Source organism: Papio anubis, chromosome 17, assembly GCF_008728515.1.
Source record: "Papio anubis isolate 15944 chromosome 17, Panubis1.0, whole genome shotgun sequence".
NCBI classification, from domain to species: Eukaryota; Metazoa; Chordata; class Mammalia; order Primates; family Cercopithecidae; genus Papio; species Papio anubis.
This window is the reverse complement of record NC_044992.1, coordinates 7,368,514-7,393,436: the sequence shown is the minus strand read 5'-3', so window position 1 is coordinate 7,393,436 and position 24,923 is coordinate 7,368,514. Positions and strand designations below refer to the sequence as shown.

At 60.5% G+C, this 24,923-nt stretch overlaps 3 protein-coding genes across 17 annotated transcripts in view; 1 reads left to right on the top strand and 2 right to left on the bottom strand.

Moving 5' to 3' along the window:
* NAA38 (N(alpha)-acetyltransferase 38, NatC auxiliary subunit) overlaps positions 1-1,247 on the top strand; it is a 30,308-nt gene extending 29,061 nt beyond the window's left edge. For 2 of the 3 annotated variants that reach the window (XR_002517964.2, XR_004179335.1), the window contains exons 3-4: positions 730-913; positions 1,085-1,243. Coding sequence is in view for 1 of the 3 variants with exons in the window: in XM_003912291.3 (XP_003912340.1) it covers positions 464-544; positions 730-913; positions 1,085-1,197 (378 nt within the window). In the remaining 2 variants the exon portion in view is untranslated. Of the gene's footprint in view, positions 1-39; positions 545-729; positions 914-1,084 lie in introns of those variants that run through there. The other variant, XM_003912291.3, reaches the window with a different exon arrangement.
* Positions 1,248-1,816: 569 nt separating this feature from the next.
* On the bottom strand, positions 1,817-3,016 carry TMEM88 (transmembrane protein 88). 2 transcript variants are annotated; one of them, XM_003912283.5, is made up of 2 exons: positions 2,645-3,016; positions 1,817-2,484 (listed from the first exon to the last, which is right to left on the bottom strand). In XM_003912283.5, the coding sequence occupies exons 1-2, from the start codon at positions 2,852-2,854 to the stop codon at positions 2,215-2,217; spliced, it is 480 nt and encodes a 159-aa protein (XP_003912332.1). In that variant the 5' UTR covers positions 2,855-3,016; the 3' UTR covers positions 1,817-2,214. The 2 variants fall into 2 exon arrangements, with proteins under 2 accessions (XP_003912332.1, XP_009187852.1); XM_009189588.4 differs by having other exon boundaries at positions 1,817-2,158; positions 2,645-2,910.
* Positions 3,017-3,132: 116 nt separating this feature from the next.
* Positions 3,133-24,675, bottom strand: KDM6B (lysine demethylase 6B). Of its 12 annotated transcripts, none has more exons than XM_017950316.3 (23): positions 24,547-24,671; positions 17,873-17,991; positions 12,892-13,011; positions 12,450-12,592; positions 12,215-12,356; positions 11,936-12,034; positions 11,609-11,828; positions 11,414-11,506; positions 11,166-11,327; positions 10,897-11,082; positions 10,461-10,808; positions 8,188-10,367; positions 7,973-8,099; positions 7,743-7,848; positions 6,708-6,913; positions 6,541-6,605; positions 6,386-6,460; positions 6,135-6,283; positions 5,871-5,985; positions 5,600-5,787; positions 5,301-5,442; positions 4,815-4,941; positions 3,133-4,723 (listed from the first exon to the last, which is right to left on the bottom strand). In XM_017950316.3, the coding sequence occupies exons 5-23, from the start codon at positions 12,349-12,351 to the stop codon at positions 4,412-4,414; spliced, it is 5,037 nt and encodes a 1,678-aa protein (XP_017805805.2). In that variant the 5' UTR covers positions 12,352-12,356; positions 12,450-12,592; positions 12,892-13,011; positions 17,873-17,991; positions 24,547-24,671; the 3' UTR covers positions 3,133-4,411. The 12 variants fall into 12 exon arrangements, with proteins under 12 accessions (XP_017805805.2, XP_031513209.1, XP_031513208.1 ...); XM_031657349.1 differs by lacking the exon at positions 24,547-24,671 and adding an exon at positions 20,540-20,649 and having other exon boundaries at positions 15,874-17,991; XM_031657348.1 differs by lacking the exon at positions 24,547-24,671 and adding an exon at positions 20,540-20,649.
* Positions 24,676-24,923: the final 248 nt, after the last annotated feature.

Below are 24,923 nucleotides of genomic sequence, written 5' to 3'. Positions count from 1 at the left end.
CGTAGTATGAGTCCCACACGGGGCATATAAGGATCAAGTAATTGAGTTGCGCCGCTTTCAGGAGTTGGGGGTGGGCAGAAAACGAATACGCTCCGTTTTAATTTAGCGGCCTGGGCTACATGGGATATTTATGACAGACTATCTCTCTGAGACAGAAAACCAAGGGAGGAGGCAGTATGAGAGTGTATTCTCGCTAAATTTCAGAGTTTCTAAAGGATGTGTAAGAAAGTAGAGGTAAAGGTCTCGCGATATCGTAAGACATCCGGCGTGGTACGCTTCAGTGAGCCACAGAGCTAGAAGTAGGAGAAGCTCGCGAGATCTCTGCCGTTGCCGAGGAGACTAGGAGGTGGAGGAGAGGTGATCTCGCGAAAGGAAAGCGGTCGGGAGCGCTCGCGAGATCTCGGACCACCCAACCTGAAAGGTGCTTAGGAAGTTGAAAGGCCCAGAGGAGGCCTCCGGGCAAATGGCCGGAGCTGGACCGACCATGCTGCTACGAGAAGAGAATGGCTGTTGCAGTCGGCGTCAGAGCAGCTCCAGCGCTGGGGTTAGCACGGGCTCTGGTTCTGGGATTGAGGGGCAGTCGAGCAGCAAGATGGAGGGGGTGGGGGAACTGCAGCTCCCGGCAGCCTCTGGGCGTTGTGTGAGCGCCCCGCGGGCTGCCGGGAGCTGTGGTTCCGCGGGCGGGCAGCCGGGACTGCGCGGTCTGAGCGCTTGTTCCACCCCGCGCAGGATTCGGACGGAGAGCGCGAGGACTCGGCGGCTGCGCGCGCCCGGCAGCAGCTAGAGGCGCTGCTCAACAAAACTATGCGCATTCGCATGACAGATGGACGGACACTGGTGGGCTGCTTCCTCTGCACTGACCGTGACTGCAATGTCATCCTGGGCTCGGCGCAGGAGTTCCTCAAGCCGTCGGGTCAGTGCCTGGGGAATGCACACCCGCCTGGGAATGTGGCGGAACCTTACGCAAGGCATTTCCCCTTCAGGGCCTGGCTGCAGCCCTTGTTTTCTGGGGCTCGTTTTTGTGGCTCAGAGGGGCGGGACTGATGCCGGCCTGCTTCCCTGATCCTCTGATCCTTCTTTCCAGATTCCTTCTCTGCCGGGGAGCCCCGTGTGCTGGGCCTGGCCATGGTACCCGGACACCACATCGTTTCCATTGAGGTGCAGAGGGAGAGTCTGACCGGGCCTCCATATCTCTGACCACGGTGGCGCATACCTTTCAGACTTCATTAAACTTACGACCGAATGGACCTGTGTCTGTGTGTAGCTGGGATGCCAGTACAGGGATAGCACACCCCACCCCTAGAGGAAAGGACTCATCTGAAGTCGGGAGCACCCTCAACCCTCCTCTACCAACCGGGATGTCCAGGGGTGCCAGAGGTTCTCTCAAGTTCAGGGGTAGAGATGGGGGACAGGGCTGAATGATGCACCAACAGGCCCCAGGGTGGGCCCCTGCATCTTCCCTCCCACGCTGCTGCTCCAGAATTGTGGCGGGAGGGGGTGTCATCCTGCTCCGGAAGGCCCATTGTTTCCCACCCCGGCCTGGCAACACCGAGTTCCTTTAAGCTGGGGTCAGAGAACGGGCTCAGGTCCCCAAGGGGAACAGGGGCAGGCGGCCGAGGCTGGGCCCCCTCCACTCTATTGATGGGGAGGTGCCTGGGGTCAGGGACAGATCTCTGAGTTCTGGCCAGGAAGAACGGACAAATGCGATAAGGCCAGGGGGCTGAAGGATGCTACTCTCTGCTCATTTGTGGCCCTGGCACATGTTTCCTGTTCCTCGGCACAGGGCAGGGGTGATAGTACTTGTGCCACTCCTGTGTTTGCAGAGCACGTTCAGTTCGTTAAATCTTTATTGATGCGTGGACACTCCTTCCCCTCCAGCCCCGCCCCCCAGCCCCGGAAATACTGGAGGAGCTGCACCATAAAAGGAGGGCACGAGATTGTTGTCCCATTCACGACGGGGCTGAGGGGAAGGTGTGCAGGTTCCAGCCCAGATGTTCAGGATTGAGATGTGGGTAGTGAAAGGAAAGTGGGTTTTCCGGGATGTGGGGGCTTTCCTCAGCATTGGGTCCACTGACGCTGCTGCTCCCAAGGGGATGCTAGGACTCCGCTCAGGCAGGGGTGGGGGCAGGGCAGGTCGGAAGATGCCGGGCTTCAAGTCCTTGGGCCGAGTAAGAACGAGGGCAGCCGTCAGGGTTGTTCTTGACTCGAGGGTCATTAGACCCAGACCTTTCCTGATGTAGGAACGGCCTGGGACCCTGGTGAGGCCCGGGTTTGCCGCGGATGCGGCGCGCGCCGACGCCGATAAAGGGCTCGGCTGTAGGGCACGAGGCAATCGGCTAGGCGGAGGCGCAGGCAGAGGCGGCGGTAGCTGGCCAGAGCAAGCACGAGCAGAGGCACGAGGAGCAGGAATCCGGTGACCAGAAGGGCCGTGAAACCGGGGTCCCGCAGGTGCGCGGTGCAAGGGGGTGCCTGGGAGCGCAGGAACTGTGGGAGAAGAGGCGTCAGGCCCAAGCCGACCGAGCCATACTGTGCACGGGGTGGAAACAGCCCAGGCGGGTTGAAGTTGTGGCCCATAGACCCCACCGCCAGCATCACCACACACCAACACCCACACTCACACGCACACCCGGGGACGCACGCTCACCTGAGAATGGCAGAGGAAGCCGAAGCCCAGCATGGTGACAGCGGGTAGCAAGATGGTCCCCAGCACCAGCGCCAGCAGGAGAAGATTGAAGGCAGCCACCAGCAGATTCTGGGCTGTTACAAGCACAGCGCAGGCCCAACAGTCCAGGGGGTCCCGGGGCTCTGGGCCACCACCGGGAACCGCTCGCTGTGCCCCGGGGACATCCGCCATGGCCCGCCTGGATTCCGCCCGCCTGGGCTGCTGCCCTTATAGCCCTCTTTCCTGCCCCTCCCCCGGCCCAGCCTCTCCCCACCCCCCTTATCCTGGAATGCGGCTCTAGGATTAGGCACCCCCCATCCCGAGGAGCGGACCAGAGCCCTGGACATTCCACAGGCGCCTCCGGGGAGGGGCTTGCCCTCGCCAGGGTCTGCGCAGTCCTCCCCATCAATCACGGTCTTGCAGCCCTCCCGGTACTCTCCCTGCTATCACCAGCCGTTAGTGAAACAGGATTTTTTTTCTCCTTTTATTTTTAATATTAATATTCTCACACAAAAATCACCGAAAATAGGGGTAGGATTGGGAAGACCCCTCTGCCCCTGGGGCAGAGAGACAGTGCAGTGCGAGGGTGCGGGACTGTAAACCCCCCACCCCTCCGCAGCCCCAGCGTGGAGAAAAAACCAACAAAACGAAAATAAAGCCCCAGAGAAACTCACCCCGGGGTGTCCCTGCCCCAGTGAGGCCCTGGCCCTGGGTTGTTTCACACTTAAAAAGAAAAGGGGGTGGGGGTGAAGGTCTGTGTTTTTAAAGTTGGCCGGGGCTGGGAAGGATGGGGTTCCTTTTCCTCATAGTTCTTTCTTTAAAACCTTTAAATTTTTTTTATTTTATTTTATTTTTTTACAAAATACCATTTCAGTTCCCACTTCTTCCCCTACAGTACAGGAGTTGCTCACCCTCAGGTGGGGTTGGGGTCGGGTCGGGAGTGGGGGGACTGGTCCGAGAAAGTGCAGGACGTAGGGGAGGGGAGCGGGTTTGAGCACCATGAGAACCCGGCTGGAGCCGCGGGCGGACGGGCGGAGACGGTCGGGCCGGGCCCGGACACACACTGGGGCGCGGGGAGAGCCCGGCGACGGGCGGTCCCTGGAGGGGCGGGCAGAATGGCTTGGGGGTGTGGGAGGTCGGGTTTTCCCAAAAATGAATAAATAGAGGTGAGTGGGACTGTTATAAATTAAAAACCAAAAACAAAAAAAGAACAAAAAATACAAATCATAACCAAGTGAATAAAGAGACATGTACAGGGATCACAGCTAGCATTGGAAGTAAAAAAGGAGGTTCCGGGGGAGGGGTAAAGCCCATAGAAAGAATCTCATTAAAAACCTCGGCTGCCGTAACGTCTATGTACATACACGAGCCGCGTGCATCTGCGCCGGGCGGGCGGGCGGCTGGCAGGGTGAGGGAACCCGTATGTGACCCCCGCCGCCGCCGGAGCCTGGTCCTTGTGTCTGTTGCTAAAAAGGCCAAAGTCGGTGAGGGGAGGCGCTGGTGGGCGAGGGGCTGCCAGCCCCCTCCCCCGTCTCCCATTTTTTTTCCTTTTTTCCTCATATTTGCTAAAAAAAAAAAAAAAAAAAAATGTTTTTCTTAATAAATTAAGTGAGGGGAGCTGCCAATGGGGTGGAAGGGCTGGGCCCGACCCCCTTCCCGGCCACAGGCGGGACCTAGGTCCAGCCCAGGCATGTGCTGGTGGCCCCGCGGCGCCCTGCGCGGGCAGGCAGGCGGGCGGGGCGTCCGGCCTCATCGCGACGTGCTGGCTGGGGCCTGGGGGGAGAAAGCCGGCGGAGGCTCAGGGAAAGGCGCGGCCGGGCTCCCAAAGCCCGTCCCTGCAGCCTGCCCCAGTGCCCTCCTCCGCTGCCCGCGCGCCCGCCGGGCCCTCACCAGCGTGAAGGCGTCGTAGGCCTGAGCCAGCTCCTCCGTGCGGTACTGCTCCAGCACCACCACGCCCTGCAGGCCTGCGCTGCGGCGCCGGGCACAGCCCTCGCAGTGTACCAGGTACGTGTTGCGGCTGCCATTCTCACTTGTCACGAACAGGATGTTAAACACCTCCACCTGGGGCAGGGAGGAGAGGATAGTCAGGGGGAGGGAGGGCCACTGTGGACACTCAGGGGGAGCAGGGGAGCAGGAGAGCCGGCCCACTCACATCGCACTCGTTGCAATAGTAGGCTGGCTCGTCCTTGACCCGGCCCTGGTAAGCGATTTTCTTCCCTGCCCGCACCAGGCTCTCGCGCTGTACCTGGCAGTGCTTCATGGACTGCAGCAGACAGAACCTGGGGAGCAGTGGGGTTGGGTTGAGACCACCAGCAGGGAGGAAGCCTGGTGCCGGGCTGGAGCAGGGGCAGAGGGGTGGACAGCCCCAGGGCCCTCCCCTAGAGACCTCCCCGCTTCATGTCTGGGTCACATCCTCTGTCCTAGGCATCTGTTATAGGTGAAATTTCCTGTGGTTTTTGTCTATTTGGACCACTAGGAAAGGTCATGACAGCAGGGACCTAGTTAGCCTCCCCAGCACAGTAACACTCGGGGCACAGGCAGACAAGGATGGAGAGAGGTAAGAATGGGGTGGAGTCAGGAAGAACAAGAACAGGGACCGGTCAGTGGAGGTGGGCTCCCACCCAAATAGGGTCCTCACTTGATCATCTTGAACAAATCAGGGTCGCTGATTTTGACCGTGCGAGCCACGTTCCATGACACGTGAATCATGGGCACGATGGATTTGACATTCTTCACCTCATTCCACTCGTATCGTTCCAGGGCCAGCTGGTACTGATAGGCTGCGGGCCAGAGGCGATCACAATAGGACTCTCCAACAGCCCCCAGACACCTAGGCCCAAGACTCTTCCCTCACTGCTGGCGGCTCTCCAAGCCCCAGCCTCCCAGGCCTTGCGGCTGAGGCCCCACACCATGCCAACACCTGCCCCACCCTCTCACCGGTGAGGGGCCCCACGTTCCAGGCAATGTTGTTGCACCAGCCGGTGGCCTGCACCCAGTGCACAGTCCCCGCATTAATCCACACGAGGTCTCCGGGGCGCTGCACGAAGCGGTACACAGGGATATTGGATGCATAGAGATCATCCAGGATTGGCCACCAGGAACCCGTCAAGTAATCCACGCCGTGCCTGCGGGGTGGCCACAAGTCAGGTGGGAACTGGGGACCGAGGGCGGGGACGCGGCAGGCTGACTTGCGCAGGACGGCACGCACCGATCACAGAAAGCGCTGATGGTCTCCCAGTAGTGCTCGTGCACCGCGAACCACTCGCAGTCGCCTGGACCAATGTTGATGTTGACGGAGCAGAAGTTGTTATTCTCCTGGTGGCCTGCAGGGGTCGACAGAGAACAGCATGGCTGGCCAGGTCGGAGCTGCGATCCCCGACAGCCCCGCCCTCTGCCCTCATTGGCTGACAGCTGAGCGCCCAGCCCCTCCTCTCGCGCTTCCCGCAGCGGCGCGCACAGGCTTGGAGCGCACCTGGCGTTCGGCTGCCGGGCACCTTCATGTACAGCTGCACCGTGTTCATGCCCAGGATGGTGTGGCCCACGTGGCTCAGCATGTTGCCCGTGGATGTTACCCGCATGAAGGCGGGCAGCTTCAGCAGCTCCTGCAGCTGGGGCTTCCACCTGCGGCGTGAAAGTGCGACAAGAGAGAAGCTATACCCCGCCCCCGCCACGAGGTCCCAGCAGCACTGCTGGCCCAACTTCCCTGGCCTCAGCCCCACTGACCGCTTGGCATCAGACAGGTCGATGTTGGTGCCAAACTTGATGATGTGATGGTTCTTCGGGTCTGGTGTGCTGCTGCTGGGGCGAAGAGCACAGGTTGGTGGAGACCAGAGGGAGGGGAAGGAAGCAGAAAGGGAAGGGGCACACCTGTACGGTACCTAGGAGGGGTTCCTGTGGTGCTGTCCGGCTCCTCTGACTCCTCATCCTCACTCTCCTTCTCCTCCTGCTCAGCCAGAGGGTAGGCAGACCTGGGTCAGACACCTTTCGAGAGCCCTCCCACCGCAGCCCCGTCCCAGGACCTGCCTCTGCCACATTGTCGTCTCACCTGCAGAGACTCCTGGAAGGATGAGGCCTGGTACTGTGCGTACTTGGCAATGGTGGTGTGGGAACGGGAGCTCTCACAGGGCCAGATCTGCCGAGTGCCTGTCAGATCCCAGTTCTCATCTGAGGGCTGCTGCACCTGGGTGCGAACTTCCACGGTGTGCTCGCCACTCGCTTCCACCAGGGTCTTGGTGGAGAAGAGGCCCAAGTCTGGAAGGGAGGGCCAAGCAAGGGTGTTGGGGCAGAGGCAGAGGATAAGGACCAAGGACCCAACCGACCCTTTCCCTTCCTACTCCTCTGGGCTCTGACAGGGTGGTCATAGGCTTAGTAGAGCTCAGTCCAGGAGAAATAGGCAGGAACCCTAGCCCCACAGGAAGCTGGGCGTGCTGGCCTCTATCTGCATCCTCACCAGCCCTCTTTCTCCTGCAGCTGCTCAAGGACTCAGCCCCTCAACCAGTGTTCCCAGGTGTGCGCGTGGCCATGTGCACCACACCTGACACATAGTAGGTGCTCAATGGCAGCTTCTTTTTTTCCCCATTTGGAGTCTTTCTAGTCAAAACAGCAGCTTCTTTGAGCTACCATTGGATCCAATTAAAGATTCAGTCAAGTGAAAGCCTGAAATGTGCTTCAAATAACTCAGAGTGGGGAAGGGAGGACATACAGGTATAAAGGAGACAAGATTGACCTTTGTATTTCTATACAGCTTCCTCTAATTTTGTATGTGTTTGAAATTTTGCGCAACAAAAGACTGAGAGAGAGCCCCAAAATCACAGGTCTTCAGGGTTTTTCTAAAATCTGTATTCTTCTCATCCTTAATCACAAAAATTCAGAAATGACTTATCAGGCCCTGACTATGGCCCCCTCCCCCTTGCCAAATGCTGGAGACAGATGGGAGAAGAGTCCAATGCCAGTTGACCCATCACTCAGTGGACTCCTCAAAGCCACTGTCCTGACTCTTCAAGTGTGGGATTTCTCAGAGGGTCCTACATGCCCCAGACCCGTGCAGCCCTCCCTGACACTTTCTGCCCTCCATACTCACTGAGCCGCAGGGAGCCCGCCAGGCCCCGGATCACTGTGATGGGATTTCGAGGGTCTGTACAGAACTGCAGCAGGACAGGTGAGAAGGCGTCCCGTTTGCTCTCCAGCTGAGACATGACCAGGAGAGCTGGGGTCAGAGCCCTGGCCCAGGCTCAGAGCACCCCAGCAGTCCCCAACACTGTCTTAGAACCCTCTGGCAGGGGTGGTTCTGAGGCCAAGTGGCACACATACATAGATGCTGGGAGTAGGGGGGTTGAGTTTTTCCCGGGGCAGCTTCTCCTCAGTGTTGATCTTCGGTTTCACAGACTGGGCAGGGGAAAGGTAGGACTCTCGAAACTTCCCTTTCACCTTGGCATTCCTGTGGGAGGACAGTGGAATGAAGACACAAACATCAGGGTGATGGGGGAAGAGAGCCTGTCCCTGGGCCACACGAGCAGCCAACTCACTTGCTGGCGCGCACAACATCAGCAGCACAGTGGCTGATGGTGAGATCTGCCATGCGCAGCCGCCGCTCTTCAACCTCAGAGGCGATAAAGGTCTCCTTGTCACCACTCTCTACCTTGATGAGCCGGATCTTCAGCTCCTTGGGGGGCCCCTCACTAAGTGAGCGCAGCTTCAGCATGTCAGCCCTGCTGACGCCCGGTGGCCCTGGAGCTTCCTCCCGAGCCTTCTTTCCGGGGACGGAGGCTGACGGGAGTGTGGGCTGGGCAGAAGGTGCAGGAGCTGGTGGAGGGGCTGGAGCTGTGGGTGGCTTGACCTTGGAGGCCCCACCAAGATCGGGCCGGGACTTCTCGCGCCCCTGGATCTCCTCACTCTGCAGGTCCAGGTTCCCCAGCACCCGGCGGCTCTTTTCTTTGGGGGCCTTGGTCTTGGCCTTTGCCCTGCCCTCACGGGGCCGCCGACCCACACTGTCTTTACAGGCCCGCCTGTGCCGCCGGTGCTCCTTCTGGTGCTCCTTCTGTCGCCGCTTACAGCTGCCTGTCACCGATGCTGCCACCACCCCGCCACCCTCCTCCTTGGCCTGTGCGGGGGGCAGCAGTCGCTCAGTCCCACTGTCCACTGGCTCTGCTGTGTCCACTGGGTCGGCTGGGTCAGCGGCACTCCGGCCCACCCGCTCCACAAGGGTCTCGCAAGCCCGACTGATCTCTTCTAGCACCTCAGACTCAGAGCGAGCAGGGGGCAGAGGCAGGGGTGGGGGCGGCTGGGTGGGGGTCGTGGGGCCCGGGACTGGCTCTTCGCCCGCCCTGCGCTCCCGGGCCCAGGGCCCGCCTGAGGTAGAGAACTGAGATGACGAGGAAGCAGGGGGCTGTGGGGAGCCCTGGGCGCTAGGGGCCACTGAGGTGGGCGGCGGGGCGGTAGCACCTGATGGGGGGCCAGGGGAATACTGAGTGGTGGGCAAGGGCCCAGGCCGGGTGGAAACAGCTGCTCCAGTCCCCCGATAACAGTACTTTTGTCCCTCCAGCACGGAGGCCAAGGATTTGAGCAGGCTGGCCGGGTTGGCGGGTGGTGGTGGTGGTGGCTGTGCCTGAGGGGGTGGAGGGAACTTGGCTAGAGGCGGTGGTGGTGGTAGGGCTGGTGGTGGCTTCTTCTCCTCTTCCTGGGTGGCCGTGGTGGTGGTGGTGGTGGTGGTGACGGCGGCAGCAGGAGCAGTAGTGGTGGGGGCTGTGTCGGTGGGGAAAGGAGGCTGCAGAGATGCAAAGGGCTCCTTCAGCGGGGGCGGGGGGGCCACGCCTGCTTCGTGTTGTTGCTGTTCCTCTTCCTTGCGAATGGATTCATCCAGCATCTTCATGATGTTGGCCAGCCCATCAGGTAGGATCTTGAATTCGGCTGGCTCCTCAAACTGGTCCTCCAGCGGAGTAGGGGGAAAATCAAAGAGTCGCGGGCCTCGGGCAGGCAGCTCCCCAACCCCGGGCGGCACAGGCTGGGGGGCTTTACTCAGGGGGCCTGGGGGTGGCCCCGGCCCCACCTCGGGGGTCTTTGGGAAGGAGACCCTGGGCCGGGGGCTCTCCGGGCGCCTGAAGCTTCCTGAGGTATTTTGGTGGCAGGAGGAAGGAGGGGCTGGAGGCAGGGCAAGAGTCAGGGGTACAAGAGGTGGGTCCTGGGGGTTCTGTGCTGGGCTGGGAGGCCGGGGAAGGGAGTCTATACTTCTGGCCAGATAGGGTGGTGGGGGAAAGGACACAGGCCCAGCAGGGCTGCTGCTGTGGCTGCCATTGTTGCTGTTGCTACTGCTGGTGGTTGGGGCTGGGGGAGTGGGAGGGGTGTGAGAATCCTGAGTGCCCACAGAAAAGCGGGAGGCTGGAGGCCCCAAGAAGCCCTCGCGATGGGGGAGGGGTGGTGGGGCAGGGCGGGGGGGTCCCTCAGTCCCAAAGAAGAGCTCCTCTAAGATCTCTCCATCCTCTCGGGCTGCCCGGCAGGCCGGACCCTTCAACCAGGCAGGGGGTGGTGGGGGGCGTAAGAGGCGGGGACAGGGGGGTGGAGGGGGTGAGGAAGGTCCAGGTGGCAGGGATAGGTGGGGAGTGGCAGCGGGAGCCCCCAAGAACGGTTTCCGACTGCTGTGCACCGAGGGCCCCAGGCGGCCCTGGTGGGAGACCTCCAGCGCGGGAGTTTGGTAATGGTCAGCGCCGGGCTGCAAGTGTAGAAGCGGGTGGTCAGAGCATTGCTCGGGCCACCTCAAGACAGGCTCCACCCATGCCCCCCTTCACCCGCAGTTGTCACTCACAATGCCTGGGTTTGGCTCCACGCCCCGGAGACCGGTGTTGCTGCTGCTGCTACTGCTGCTGGTGGTGGTGGTGCCGGGGAGGCCAGGGGGCCGGGAAGGGGCGTAAGGCACGCAGGCGGTGGTTGCTGCTGGTGAAACGCTGGAGTCCATCCGCGACCTCTGAACTCTGCTCTCTCTAAGGTCACTTCCGGGGGGACGGGTGGCAGGCAGGCAGCCATGGCTCTCTGCTCCTGGGGGGCGGGGGCCCGGGCCTGGGGGAGCAGCCGGGACCAGCCGGTGGCCAGGGGGATGCGTGGTGTACGCTGGAGCTGGGTATGGATATGGGTGAGGCAGCGAGTGCCGCTGCTCCTATAGGAGATAAACGGGGATGTAGGGTGAAGAATAGAGAGCATGGCACTTGCAGGTGAGAGATGAAAGGCAACAGGCAGGGGCTCACCTGACGCTCTGGGGGTGCTGAACCCTTGCGCTCTGGGCCCCAGGCATCTCCATGCAGGGTACTCCACAGCCCTGGCTTGGTTAGCTGAAATGGGGGACTGGTGGCCAGACCAGGCAGGGGTGGTGGTGGCGGTGGTGGTGGTGGTAATGGTGGTGGAGGCAGTGGCAGTCCTGGGGGAAGGCCAGTCTAGGAGAGAAGAGAGTGTGAGAATCCCGTTCCTTGCCCAAGTCCTGCCTACTTACTGCCTGCTGGCCCCCCTATACCCACACCTGTTCAGAGTTGCAGCCTCTCCTTCGCTTGCCTCCAGGGCTGAGGCCCTCCTCCCCTGAGGGGCCTGAGAGTGCTGCAGGAGGCACAGGCTGCACCACTGGGGGTTCGGCAGCTCGCTTCACCGGGGGACCTCCCCGCTTGGCTCCATAGTTCCGCTTGTGCTGAGAACAAAAAGAGAGAAGAGAAAATGGCACGGGTGCAGGCACAGCCTGGCCTTCCTCCCTAACCCATCCAGTGCCAGCCTCACCTCAAGGTGTAGCAAGTTCCACACTTGCTCCAGTGGGGGCAGAACCTTGGCTCGGTGCTGGCAGGAGCCAGTATGAAAGTTCCAGAGCTGGGCCTGGGGGTGGGGGGACACAGGGCAGGAACACATGTCAGGCGGGGCACTGAGCCAGAAGGCACAATTGTACAATCCTGTCCCCCATGCCCTGCCTCCTCGTACCTGCTGCAGTCGGCCAATGCGGGGTCCCAGCTCAGCGAAGCTTCCTCCGTATCGAAGGGCGCTGTGGTAGCAGCGTGTGGCCTCCTCACTATCATGCTCTGACTCGTACAGTTGCCCAAGCTGTTCCCAAAGCCCTGGCTGGGCTGGCTCCCGGAGCAGTGCCTGCACACAGCCATGCAGGGATTCCAGCTTCCCATGGAGGGGTCTTGGAGTGGGCGCCCTACAGAGCAGAAGGGGTGGGGGTGTGGGTTGGGTTTGGGCTTGAGGGGACTCTTTCAAGGCCCCAGCCTTACCTCCCACCCCCAGAACCTTCAAATATCCACTCACCCTGGAGCATAATATGGTTTGTTGGGGTGCCCAGAACTACTGCCATGTGAAGGGGGTAGGGGAGCAGCAAGCGGGGGCTGCCCAATGCTGGCTGAGCATCTGGAGAGAGAAGGAGTCTGTTATGTACAGCAAGAAGGAGCAATCTTGTCCTACCTAGGCACGAGGGGGCTGATGCACAGAAACCCACAGAATGACAGGAACCCAGGGAGAATGGCACAGATTGAGGGGTACAGAAATGGAAAGAGGTGTGCCTGGAGACAGAGGGCCCCAAATTCTCACCTGCCTCCAGGCAGCCATGCGCTACGAGGAGGGGGATGAGGCGGGCAGGAGCTCCAGGCCCCAGCACAGCTCAGGCCCCCAAGGGCAAAGGCTTCCCGTGCAGCGCGGGCCCCTGGAGGGTCCACTGCCCGATGCATCCAGCCTGAGTTGGGGATAAGAAATTACGCTCTTACTGCAGGCAAAACCAGAGCTGCCAGTGTACATCCAGCCAGCTCAGTCCCAGATTTTCCCTTACCAGGTCAGCAGTGGCCCCAGGAGCCCTGGAGATTGGGCACGGCCCCCTGCCCCAGTTCTCTGGGACGATGGTCCGGCTCCAGCCGCTTTGATAAGAGTGCCCGCTACCCCCAGATGGCTTCCTGGGTCCTTTCACAGCCAATTCTACAGAGAGGAGGAAAAGGAGTGAGACGAGCTGACCAGCCCATAGTCAAGGCCCAGGGGCTGGGATGGGTGGACTGTGGCATCCACCAATCTGTCATTTGTGTAAAGGGCCCGGCCTTAGCTTTCCCCAAAGGGAGGCCCACCCAGCCCAACCAGTCCCTAGAGGCCCAGGAGTGTGGCTGGGAGCCGGGACGTGTGTGGCAGGGAACCAAAAGGCCGGTCAGAGGGACGGGGTAGCTTCGCTGCTAGGCTTCCAGTCCGGAGTCACCCGGCCGACCCGCAACGCAGCGGCCGCTTACCCGGCCTCCGTGGGAGCGTCCTCACACCGCGTCGGCAAGCTCCAGAGATCTGGCCAATCACAGGACTTCCTCTCTCCCGAGAAAGCCAATCATCACCCGTGTCTCCGCCTCAGTAACAGCCTGGCCGGAACCAATGGGAGCGAGGTGAGCCCGGCAGCGGTGGCCCGGGGAGGAGGGGCGCCGGAGCCGGTCAGACGGGCTCAGCCCGGGGTGACCCCGATGTGACCCCGCGGCTCCCACCTTGGGTCCCCATCTAGGATCTGACACTCCGGCCGTCAGGGCCAGAAGGCAGCCAGGACAAGACGCATGCGGATGAGGCCGGTGAGTCGCACGCCCCGGCCGGCGTGGGGGCTGGCGCTACCCGCAAGCCTCACGCACCCAGAGCCGCCGGTGGCCACGGCCAGGCCGCTCGAGTAGCCCCGCGCCCGGCCACCGCAAGACCGAAGGACGGCAGACGGATGCAGAACGCAAAAAAGACGTCCCTCCCCTTCCTCACTTTACCTCGCCCAGTGACAGACCTCCCTACCCCGAGCGCCCCAAATAACTGCTTAGGGCTGGCCAGCCACAGCGACTTCCACGGCACCCAAACCCGTCCACGCCGCTATCAGGGCGCTCTACCCCCAACGCCTGACCCCGACCCAAACCTTGGTCAAGCCCTCAGGCTCATACCCAGTTGCTCCAGGTCCTCTACTTCCCCTGGCTTTCTGGGTCTTCAATACCGACCGACCCCCAAAATCAGACCCCCTTTTAGTCCCCCAACTTCCGAGAAGTCGCGCACCGCGGTCCCGAGTGGCCCCTCTCTCGTGGCTCGCGTATCCTCTCTGCCCTTCCCCGCCGGGGCCACGCGGTTCCCCACGGCCCACGTGGCCCCCGCCCCCCAAGGGAGGGGGGGATTTCGGGGGTTGCCCGTGACGTGGCTACTTGCGCAGCGGAAGCGGTGTGTGTAAAATGTACGGGGGGGGGGGGGGTCCGGGGGGGGGGGGGGGGGCGGGGCCCGGGCAGTGACATCACTCTTGTCCCACTCTCACCGCCCACTCCCTTAAAGAACCCAGAACCCGTTTCACTTCCTCCTTCACGCCCCGCCCCCCCCACCCCTTCGCTTTGGTGCCGGCTGGACCCCCGACTGGCACAGCGCTCTCCTCTCCTGGGCACCTTCCCTTTAGTCCCAGCTCTTCCTTCTTGCCCCTCTAAGCCCAGGAGCTGCGACCCCGCGCCTCCTCCGCGCCTACCCAGCGTCCCCGCAGGTAGGGAGCCGGCTCGGCTCCCGGGATCGGTCCATTGAGAGTCTAGAGTACAAAGAGCATCGAGAGGCGAGTGTCGAGTACAAAGCGGCGGGGGCGGGGCCAGTGCTCCAGCTGGAGCGAGCGCCGGGCAGGAAGCCGGGGGAGAGTGCGCGACGAAGGGTTGGGGGTGGCTGGAAAGTTCGCCTTCGTTGAGAGAAGTCTGCGCTGTGGGGAAATTTCCACCCAGCCCACAAGGGCAGACGGGTTTCTGGTGAAAAGAACCTTCCTTCCCGAAGGGGTAAGGTAGTTTGTTTGCATGGAAGCTCTTGGACCCTACAGGTCCCTGCGTGCCACTCTCCCGCCGAGCCCTTGTGGGCGCTTGGGCCCCGCGGACCCTCTCCGCGGTTCACGTGGTATTACTGTCAGAACTCTCTCCTCACTAGAGACAGCATCCTTTCCATCAGTAACCAAGCCAGGTACAGCGCTGAACTGTGGTCAAGTATGGCACTCCCAGACTGCCCCCACCCGAGTACCGAGGCAGGGGCGGGGAGGAGACCCAAGGACCAGACGTGGTGGGGGAGCCGGGGAACCAGACAACAGAGGAGCAGATGCCTGCTTGGGAAGTGGTCCCAAGAGCGCCGCCAGTTACCAGGAAAGGCAGCTTCCCCTTCGGCGATGATGACACTTCCCCTCTGCCACTTCCCCTTTCCCACGGGGAACTGACTCAGCTTTCCCTAAGTCAGTGAGTGCTGTCCCTCCAGCCCCCTGCTCTTCCACCTTTATCCACAAAGCCCCACGCCGGCACCCAAGAATACAAAGCCCTCACTTGAAAACAAAACTTCCTGTACACTAAACACACACTCATTCTGGCCAGCAACCTCGGATCCTTGTCCGCACCCGGGACACAGGCGCTGGACTCCTCACTCGCCCCCCGTACAAAGCCCTCCCTTGGGCTGTGATTCAGGTTTGGGGTGGGGGAGCGTGAGTCACCCAGAAAACCTTCCCCTCTTCCCACTGACTCAGCCCCCGCCTCCCTGAACACACACAGACACACAGTCAGAGGCAGACACAACTCCTCAGCCCACACACCGGCTCACCACCGGTCCCGCGGAATTTCCCCTCTCGTCTTCCCCCACGATGGCCCCTCCCCGTGCCGGGCAGCCCCGACGCGGCGCTTGCACCTGTTCCCCAGCCGCCGCCGGCTCGCGCTCCACTCTCACCTCCACTCTCGCTCTGGGTCAAGAATAACCCTCCCTGACTCCCGGTGTCCATACTAACCAAGGGGAGGGGACCACGGACAGGCACAAAGACTGACACCCACAGACTCCTCGGAGACAGGCGAGAGGTAGACGCACGCGGCCAGAGCCAGGCTGGGAGGCTGATATACTTCTGAGGCAGACATTCCAGCCTCTCCCGACCCGACCCACAACCTTGAGAGCCAGCGGCTCTGAAAGGGTTAATTCCGCTCCCGCCGAGGCCACACCCCCTCCATCCGGGCACTCCCGGCAAAGCCCAGCTCCGCCCCCTCCATCCGGGCCCTGGACTCGGGACTTTAACCGACCCCCTACATCCCCGCCCCCGCTGGAGCCCCAAGAGAGAAATACTCCATCAATCACACCCACTTAACTCTCTCTGGGCTTGAGCCGAGGAGCCCCTCCGCGCAGCGCCGCAGCCGCGCGGGACGCGTGGTAAGAGGCCTGAAGTGCGCACGCAAACTCACGTGACGGCCAGAGACAAGAGCCCACAAATAGTGTTTTACCGAGCCGACAATCAGCGGGCATGCTGCGCGCGCGCCGAGGTGGGGCGGTCCAGGACATTGGTCGCAACCCGCTCCCTGCCCGTTCTCAGCACGCCTGGTGGAAGCGAGGGGTTACAGGCTCGCTTCTTACCTGGGGGAGGGGGAGGCGGAGGGGAGGGCCGCCGGCTGAGGCTCCGCTGTGACTCAGCCACCCGGGCAGGCCGCCCGCCCGGGATTCCCTTCCCCAGCCTTCCCCTGGCTGCCGGCCCCTCCCCGCCCCCCACCGAGGAGTGACGGTGCCGGCCCCGGCCCGCTATGTGTCACTGCAGGCCTTGTGTCTGCCTCTGACTGGGCGCTGTGTTCACCAGTCTGTCTGACACGGTCGGCTGTGCGTGGGTCCCGGTGTCTGTCTCCGTGTGCACCTGCATATCTGCTCATCTTGTCTCCCTCTGTGCCTGTGTCTGACGCGTTCCTGTCATTATCCCTGTCTACATGACTCCGCGGGGCTGTCTCTGTCTGTGTGTCTGCCTAGCTCCTGTCTCGGTCTTTTGTCTGGGTCTGCCTCTGCATCACTAGCGTGATCACGTGTGTCTCCGCACATGCCCTTCTGTGTTTGCCTTCATGTTACTGAACAGAGTCGGGGCGACACTGGCACAGGCCCACCCTGCTGACTCCTTGCTACACTCCTCTGGATTCTGACGTCTCGCTGGATCAGTGATCACTCTGAGTCAAGAATTTGGAGGTCTGTCTGCCTTCAGTCAAGTTCTGCCCCATCCCTCGACATCCCTGCTTATCCTCACAGCTCCCTGTGGCTCCCACTGTGGTAGTGGCAATTGCTAGCATTTCGTGAATATTTGTTACATACCAGGCACTGTATTATTTTACAAGCATTTTTTTTACTCCTCCCCAAAACCTGACATAGACGGTACTCTGATTACCCCCATTTTACAGATGAGGAAATTGAGACCCAGAGAGGTTAGGTGACTTGGCCAAAGTCATTCTGCAGGTGAAGAATGAAAGAGCTAGGCTTCTTTCCAGAACCACATTCTTACCATGCTTATATACTGCCTCTGTCCTACTCTCCCTCAGTTTTATCCTCACGGGCCATCTCCTGGGGCCAACCTTCCTCTCAGCTTTACCCATGTTACCATCCCCAATGTCTCACGTCCTCTACAGAAGGTAGGAGGCTGTGCAGCAAATCTCAGAAGTCATAGGTTCTTGGTAATGAAGCTCATTCAGTTAACATTATTCAACACAAATCCACCATGCACCCCAGTGTGCAAAACATCATGCAAAATAGTGAGAGACACATAGAAGAAAACAGTCCCACTCAAGAAATCCCATATGTAATGAGGAAGAACACCACACAGAGAACGTAAGCCCCTGGCTTAGGGATTATCTTCCCTTTTCTCCTACAAAGGAATGAGAAATAAAGCAGGGCCTCAGGCAGAGAACTGACAGGAGAGAGGGAAGCAGAAGAGTAAGACTTAGGTATGGGGGCAAATGCTGTAGTGCAGTGGGGAGAGAATGGGACTGAAAGAGATCTGGAAGGAAAGGTGAAATGCCAAGACTGCTGTGGCTGGCAGTGATCTCCAGTATCTCCCCAAATAAATTCTGAACACTCCAAAACCAGGGTGTTCAACAACTCCTATAAGGATAAAGCCCTTTCCCTACCAAGAAAAAATTCCTCCAGGGTAGCTCATATCCACTTTTCAGCTTGCAAACTCCATCTTCATTCAATAAGCAACTGAGTTGTAGCACTAGGGAGATAGTGGGGGAAAGATTTTTTGGTAGTAGTGGAGAGGCTGGTGAAGTACAGGGCTGAACCATTTATAGGAGACAGAAGGGAGGTCCATAAACCAGGAGGGCTGAACCACTCAAGCACCACATGGTGGGGTGCTTAGAACTGGACAGGACCATTCTGAAGAGTGGGCATGACCCAGATCATATGAAGCATCTCCAACCATGCGGTGCAGAGTTAAGACTGCTGGGGAGAGACGGCCACTCAGACAGGACTTACCAGATGGAGTTTGCTGTGCCCTGTCTCATTGGAACCAGCACCCCAGCAGTGGGGCACAACAGACCACAGTGGGTGGGGTGGGCAGTGCTACGGGGCTGGCATGTTGCCCTGGGGGGAACCTAAAAGAAAAAAGTCAGTTAGAGGTGGGGGGTCTCCCAGGCTGGAGAATGTCCCTGGGCTCCCTGCCCCCCTCATTAAGGAGAAACCTGGCTCTGGTGGTCAGATACGATGGGAGAATCTGTTTCCATGGCAACCAGAAAAAGCCATCCCCAAAGTGGTCATCCAACCTTCCCCTTTGGGAAGCAGGCTGGATCAGTTGGGAAGGGGCCATGATATGGCATCTGAGTAAGTCTACAGTAGACCCCCAACCCGTGATCCCTCTTCTGACAAGACCTTCCTGCTGAGACTCCCTAGCCCCAGAGTGGCCCCAGCTGCCCTGACATCTGCACCCAAGCCAGCCTGAGTCCCAGCACTAGGGCATGCAGACCCTCTTCCTTCAGCTCTGTGTCCTCTCCAACCTTATGAAGACACCAGACAGTCAACCCCACCCTCTGGACTCTGCCCCCTCGTCTTCCCCCAGGCGGGTGCAGGCAGGTCTTGGCTAGCAGCACAGGTAGCCAGACTAGATGAACGGGCCTAACAGGGAGGGGCCATCCTCCCCTGCAAGAACTCTGAGTCTGGGCCTGAGCCTGGAAGTAGCCTCTGCTGCAAGCCTCCCCTCCCTGCCAACCCCAAGGCAATATCCTGTTTCCCCATCACCTCCTTCCTCTTATGTGGCCTAAGAAGGTGATAGAGGCCCACTCCCTTCCCAACCCTCATAGACAAGAAGCTAGGTCTTTTAGCGTAGGTCCAAGGCCAAGAATCAGGTGTCCATCAGGGGTCAGAGCTAAGTCGGCCCTCCCCTCAGACTTGCTCCTCAGGGACCTATGTTTTCTGCTCCCTTAATCATAGTTCTCTGCCCTTATGGACCCAAACACTTGGGGTCCCAATCTAATCTCTATATTCCCTAGCCTTCCAGCCCCCATCCTTCCCCTTGCCCCAGAGACTCAGGCCTCTAGCCCCCAGTCTCCATGATGCAACGTTCCGCAAGCTTCTGTGGCTGCTGATGACATTGCCCCCAGGGAGGTGCTAGTTCTGACCCACCAAGGCCCCCTCACTGGGCCAGGGTAGTGGTCAGCTGTAGGTGGGAGAGGTCAGGCAGGCAAGGCCCTACTGCTGGGGAAGGGAGCTTGAGGCTAGAACTCTCCAGGACAGGGAGGCTCACAACCTGGGAGCAGGGAGTGTGTATATGTAATGTGTGGCATCTGTGTTCTGCGGCTGTGCTGGGGGAGGGACTCTGGGAAGGGCTAGAGAGCAGAGTGGGCAGACTTTAGGACAGACCAAGAGGAGGAATGAGGGGGCAGCTTAGGGGGTCAGAGGGGTGTGTGAGGGGTGTCTGGACAACAAAGTGGGGGAGGGGCTAACAGCCATTTAAAGGGCCAGCCCCAGAGCTTTAATCCCTCACCAGCCCTGGCCCCAAGCCGGAGGCTGTAATTCATCTGTCCAACAGCTGGGGTGTGTGTGTTTGTGTGTGTGTGTGTGTATGTGTGAGGGGGGCATGTGGATGGGAAGGGGGAGCTGGGCTGGGGGAGGGGCTGGGGCTTTCTTGTGCACAGAGCCAAACAACAAAAGGAGAAGCTGAAGTGCCAGCTCCAAAGTGCCCAGGCCAGACCCCTGCCCTGCAGACCAGCCGGTGGCCCCTACCTGGTGGCCGACAGACTCCATAGTTTGGACTCAAGGATTCTTGGCCAAGGAGTCGGTAGAGCCAAAGGTGAGGCCCTGGGAAAAAGCCCAGGCTGTGTACCCCCCAGGCAGGCTGTCACCCCTCATTGCACCTTCCCAGCCGCAGCACTGTCCCAGACCTGGCAGGCCCAGCAACAGACTCAGCCTCAAATGCCCTGCTCACCAGCCAAGCCTCCCCAGACATGGCCTGCCGGCTTCCCCTCCCGCCGGCGCAGGGTGGCAGTGGCCACACCGAGGCTGTCCCTTTAAATCATTACCACCCCTGATTGTGTGGACGAACCAAGGGCCCTGCCCCCCAGGCAGGCGGCTTGCCACCTCCCCCCCACGAGTCCCCAGAAATGTGAGGGCCATTTAAAGGGACAACAGAGAGGCAGCCAGGTCTCTAACTGCCCCCCCACCCCCACCCTACACACACTCACAACCCCTTTCCCCAGCGACACACAGCCCCTTGCCCCTCCAGGGGGCCCCCTAAATTCCGGTTCTCTCCCCACCCCTAGAGACTGCTAGAAGGAGAAAGGGGGCCAGAGTTGGGGAGGCGGGGAACTGTGGGGGAGCAAGAGAAGGCAGGGACTCCCTCCTCCCCGAGAGCCCCAGGGGACAGGTCAGAAGGGAAGCAAGAGCCCAAAGCAGCAGCCAGACAGAGCCCCAAAAGGTGCCCTGGGCAGACCTAGGACGCACAGGCTGTCGGGCGAGAAGGGAATTAGGCTGCACGAGACGCCGGCGCGGCCAGCGGGCGACAAGCCCAAGTGGGGGCGATGGAACAAGGAAGGCCAGGGAAAAGAGGCAAGGCCGGGGGGAAACGGGGAGACGGAAAGGGGAAAAGGGGTCATCCGGGAAGGTGTGGAGGAAAATCAGAGAGGGGAGGGCGAGCCAGGCCGGGGTTACCTGCTGGGTGTCTGTCCCCCGGCGGTGCCCCCGGAGTCCGGGTAGGGAGGGGGGGAAGCAGCAGGGGGGGGGGTGGGGGCGGGGGGGGCGGGGGAGACGGTCCCTCCTCCCCCCCCCCCCCCCCCCCCGCAGCCCCCAGCACTAGTCTCTCTCCACCCACCTACCCCAACCTTTTACACACCCCTCAGCCTAGCCCTGTCCCCACTAGAGAAACTGTGGAGTCCCTTTGCAAAATGAAAGGCTCCAGAGATCAACATGGGAGGGGACTGGGGTCTTGCTTCAAAATCAAGAACCACAATACAATTATTTTATTTTCAAGGCCCACGGAATAGTCTTAGCTATTTCTTCTCCAAGAGGGGAAAATATAATCCTAAATAAAGCAATACAAATTGCCTAAAGCCTTCATCAAATAAAATGCACAAAGCAGTTGAAGCTAATCCCCAGCCCCCTAACCCCAATCTCCAAATTAACACAAACTATCCACTCCCCCTTAACAAACTCCTAGGGTTCCTGCTGGTTTGGAGCAGACCCACAGCAATAATAATAAACTAATAACTAACACCATTTAATAATAAAAGTATTTCATAACAACAAGCACTCATTCTGTGTTCATTCTGTGCCAGGCACTGTGCTAAGTGATTTGCAAAGATTATCTCATTTTTTTCCTCCCAGCGGCCTTCAAGGTAGGTGTTGATATTTAAATTTTCAAGATTAACATACGAGGCTCAGAGAGGTTCCGACCTTTCCAAGTCCTAGTAGGCACTAAGTGACAGAGCTGTAATTAGAATCCAGGTCTGACAGTCCAAGCTCTAAGGTACATAAAAGTACAAACCGAGTTACTCCAATACCATCACCAACCCTAGCACTTAATAGAGAAGAACAACCATAGCGATCAACTGAGTCTCCCTCCACCAAGTGAGAGGCTACAAACCGATTCACCTACATACACACAATAAAGACCGTGACTTTTCAGCCTAATACTGTTTCTTGACCCTTTTCCTTTCATTGTTTGCTGATGGGGGTGTGCCATTAAGGGGACGTCAGGGATAAGCTGGTGTGTACCCCATACTACACACAACTCTTCCGTCTTTCAACCACTCCCACTTCAAATCAATCTGGGGAAGGGGGCAATAGGACACTTGGCCCTGCAGCAGGTGGTAAAGTAAAAAGACGGCTAGGTAGCTTTTTCTATGGGGGCGGAGCCTTAGAGGGGAAGCTCTTCGATGCCAATCTAGGGAAAAGTGACCCAAGGCTCCCTCAGCCCAGCCAAGGGGCAAAGTCTTTCAGCCACACCACACCCGTGCCCCTCCCCCTCACAAAACTCCAGGCCGGGGTTTCCCACCTGCAGGATGCTAAGACCAAGGGAAGGGAGAGGGGAAAGAGATGGCACGGGACTGGAACTGGACTCGGGGCAGAGGTGGGAGGGAATAGAAGGGGGAGGAAGCCTCATTGCCTGGCAACCATCCCGGGGCACGTGCACTGGTGACATCATCCCAGGCCACCTCTAACACAGACCTTTGACCCCTACGGGGCGGAGTGGGTGTGCTCGCTAAGCTTCCTGGAAACACCCTTAGGAATTCTGGGAACCCAAAAAGGAGACATAAGAAGAAACCCAGGCGTCCTTATCTCTTTTACCCCTAATACGACTCCAATCCCAGGGACTCAGGCCTCTTGCCTGTCTCCTCCTCTCCGCCTGCAGCCCTGACCTCCCAACCCACATTTCTGACGGGAGTCGGCCCGACACGCCCCTCGGAGATACTGTGCCTTCTCTCTCCTGGGCGAGATCTCGGTGGGGGCCGGCAGGCGGGGACGGGGGCACCGGGTCCCGCGGGGCTCCGTCTTCCATCTGCAGGATCCCCCGTGCCCCAGCCGGCCGCCAGCCGGAATCTGTCTGGGTCCCCAACTCTCCCGCCCCTCCCCGCGCTGTTCCAGGGCGGAGTCTGTGGAGTTGAAACCAGGACACGGCGAGAGGAAGAGTTATATAACCCGGAGAAGCGGAGAAGGACGAGTGGAGACAGGGACAGAGAGCCCGAAAGGAGCCGAGGGAGGTGCAAAGAACGCCGGGGCGAATGAGGAGGAAACGTTAGGAATGGGAAGGGTTTTGGTGCACATCAAAGAGCAGGAATTCACGCGAAGAAGGGGCGTGATGGCCCAGAAGAATCACCTGGGCCGTCCGGGGCTTCCCCGCAGTGCCCTCCCCCGCCACCAACAGCAGCTGGCCCCAGGCAGGAGAAGCCTTGGAAAGGGGCGCTGGTACCCGCTCGCTTTCTCTTGGGAAAGCAACCTAAGCCAGAGCCCGGGAAGGCAGCGGCCGAGCAGATGGGGCCGGAAACCACAGCTCCGCCCAGCCCACCTGGGAGTGTGGGGCGCCAGCTGGGGGGAGGTGGGGAACAGGTAGTCGACCCTCCCGAGCCAGGTTGGGCATTATGGTCGCGACCCGTGAAACGGTGCAGACCGACCGAGACATGTGGGTTCCCAAGGGCTGAGGAGCGCAGCCTCGGTGGCTTTACACGGACGCCACACAGGGGAGGGGGCGCCCGGCTCGCCGCGCAGGCGCAAGGGGGTGCTCGGGCGCGTGCGGCGCAGGGCGGGGGGTGGGCGCGAGCGTGTGGGAGTGCACGTGCGGGTCCCGGGCAGCTGCTGCCTCCCAGTCTCCGCCGCTGCCCCTCCCCTCTCCCTTTCCTGTCGCTATCATGCCCCTTCCGCATTGGCTGCCAGGGCCCTGACGTCAGGGCCGACCGCTGGAGCGGATTGGGCGGACGGGAGAGCTCGGGAATCCGGCTCCCAATTCTCGCCCACCAGTTACTCTGGCAACAAGGCAAGCAACCCCGGTGAGGGAAGGGGAGCCGAGGTGAACGCTGCGCCTCGGTCCCTCCCACCTCCGGACAATCGCCGAGTCCCCTTCGGTCGCGGCGCAGCTCGCTGCCTCCCCGCTTTCCTCCCAGGGCTCTTCCTGTCCCGGGAACCAGGCGTCCTGCCCTCGACCTTCCCTACAGTCTTCTGGCCCTCCGCTGTCTCTAACCTCCCCCCTCAGTGTCATAACATAAGCTGCAGCAAACAGGAAACGAATCTACGTCGCTTAGCAACCGCCCCGCGTGCCCCCCTCCCCACTATTTACCCCTGCCCGGAGAGGTGGAGATTGAGAGAGTCCCCAGCCTCCTCCCCATCTTCTGCGCTGCGACCTCCTGCCCACAATTTCCTGTGAGGGGGCCCAGATGACAGGAAGTCAAGTGGGGGCCTCAGCCCACCTTTCCCTCGGACCGGGGCGGGGGGCTTCACTACTTTCACGGTCACATCCCCCACCCGCACTCCCAGCTGCCCTGGGTGCGCGTCTCGCCCTCGCCATCTTGTGGCTACGTTGGGAAGGTTCCGCACCGAGAAGCCGTGCGGGGCGCGCGAGGGCTCGGGAACGGCAGAGTGGGAGCAGAACTAGGGATGAGGAGGCTAGCGGGGCGAGACGGAGTGAAGGGGAGGCGCAGTGGGGGGAATGGGATAGAGGCGAAGGCTGCCGCTGGGAGGCTCTCGGGGCCGCTGGTGGGAAGGTCAGGCTGCGGCTTCTACACCTACCCGCGAAGAGAACTGGAGGGAGACTTTAAGTAGCCCTGGGACCGGGACACACCCAAGTCTGACCCATCTGACCTTACTGGGCCATGGCATTGGCCTGTCTGCAAACTCTGCCCTTTAGTCCTGCCCTTCAGTGAGGACCGCCGCGCGCCCCGCCCCGCCCTGGAATCGGGAAGGGGAATCCCAGCCCAAGGGGAACGGGGAGTCCTTTCAGGCCCCTCTGGACATCTGGAACCTGAGACATCTGCCTCCCAGTTCTTCCTCCTTCCCCGCCGTACTCTCTTCTAGGGGACCCATGACCTTCGCCCCAGTCTTCTTCCCAGTGCCCTTCCCAAGACCCCAACGTCCATCCCCAGCTTTACCCCTCCAGAGACTCAGGCGTCCTGCCCCGCTGCACGGGGAAGGTTTCCCTCTTTCCAGACGTCCTCGCGGCTCCCCGTTACCTGGTTCTGGGGGGGGTCCCAGGTGTTCAGGCTCCCCAAGGTATCCCAGGGGGTCGAGCGGCCCCCCCTTCTCCCAGGCCGGGGCTGGGGGGGCCGCTCCGCCCAGTGGCGCAGTTGGATTTTCCAACACAAACACCCGCACCCCCACTCCCCAGCCCCGCCCCCTTCTCGTGGTCCCGCCCCTCCTCGCGCTCAAGTCCCCTTCTCCGGCTCCGCCCCGTCTTCTGCCGGTCCCGCTAGCCTCAGGGCGGGTGCTGACTAGGATGCCGGGTGCGGGGTGGGGGGTTCAGGGTGCAGTGTACGGGGTTCAGCCCTGATCCCTTCCTGACAAATCCCTACCCCATTTGGATCACGCGCCCTTCTAAGGTAAGCCCCAC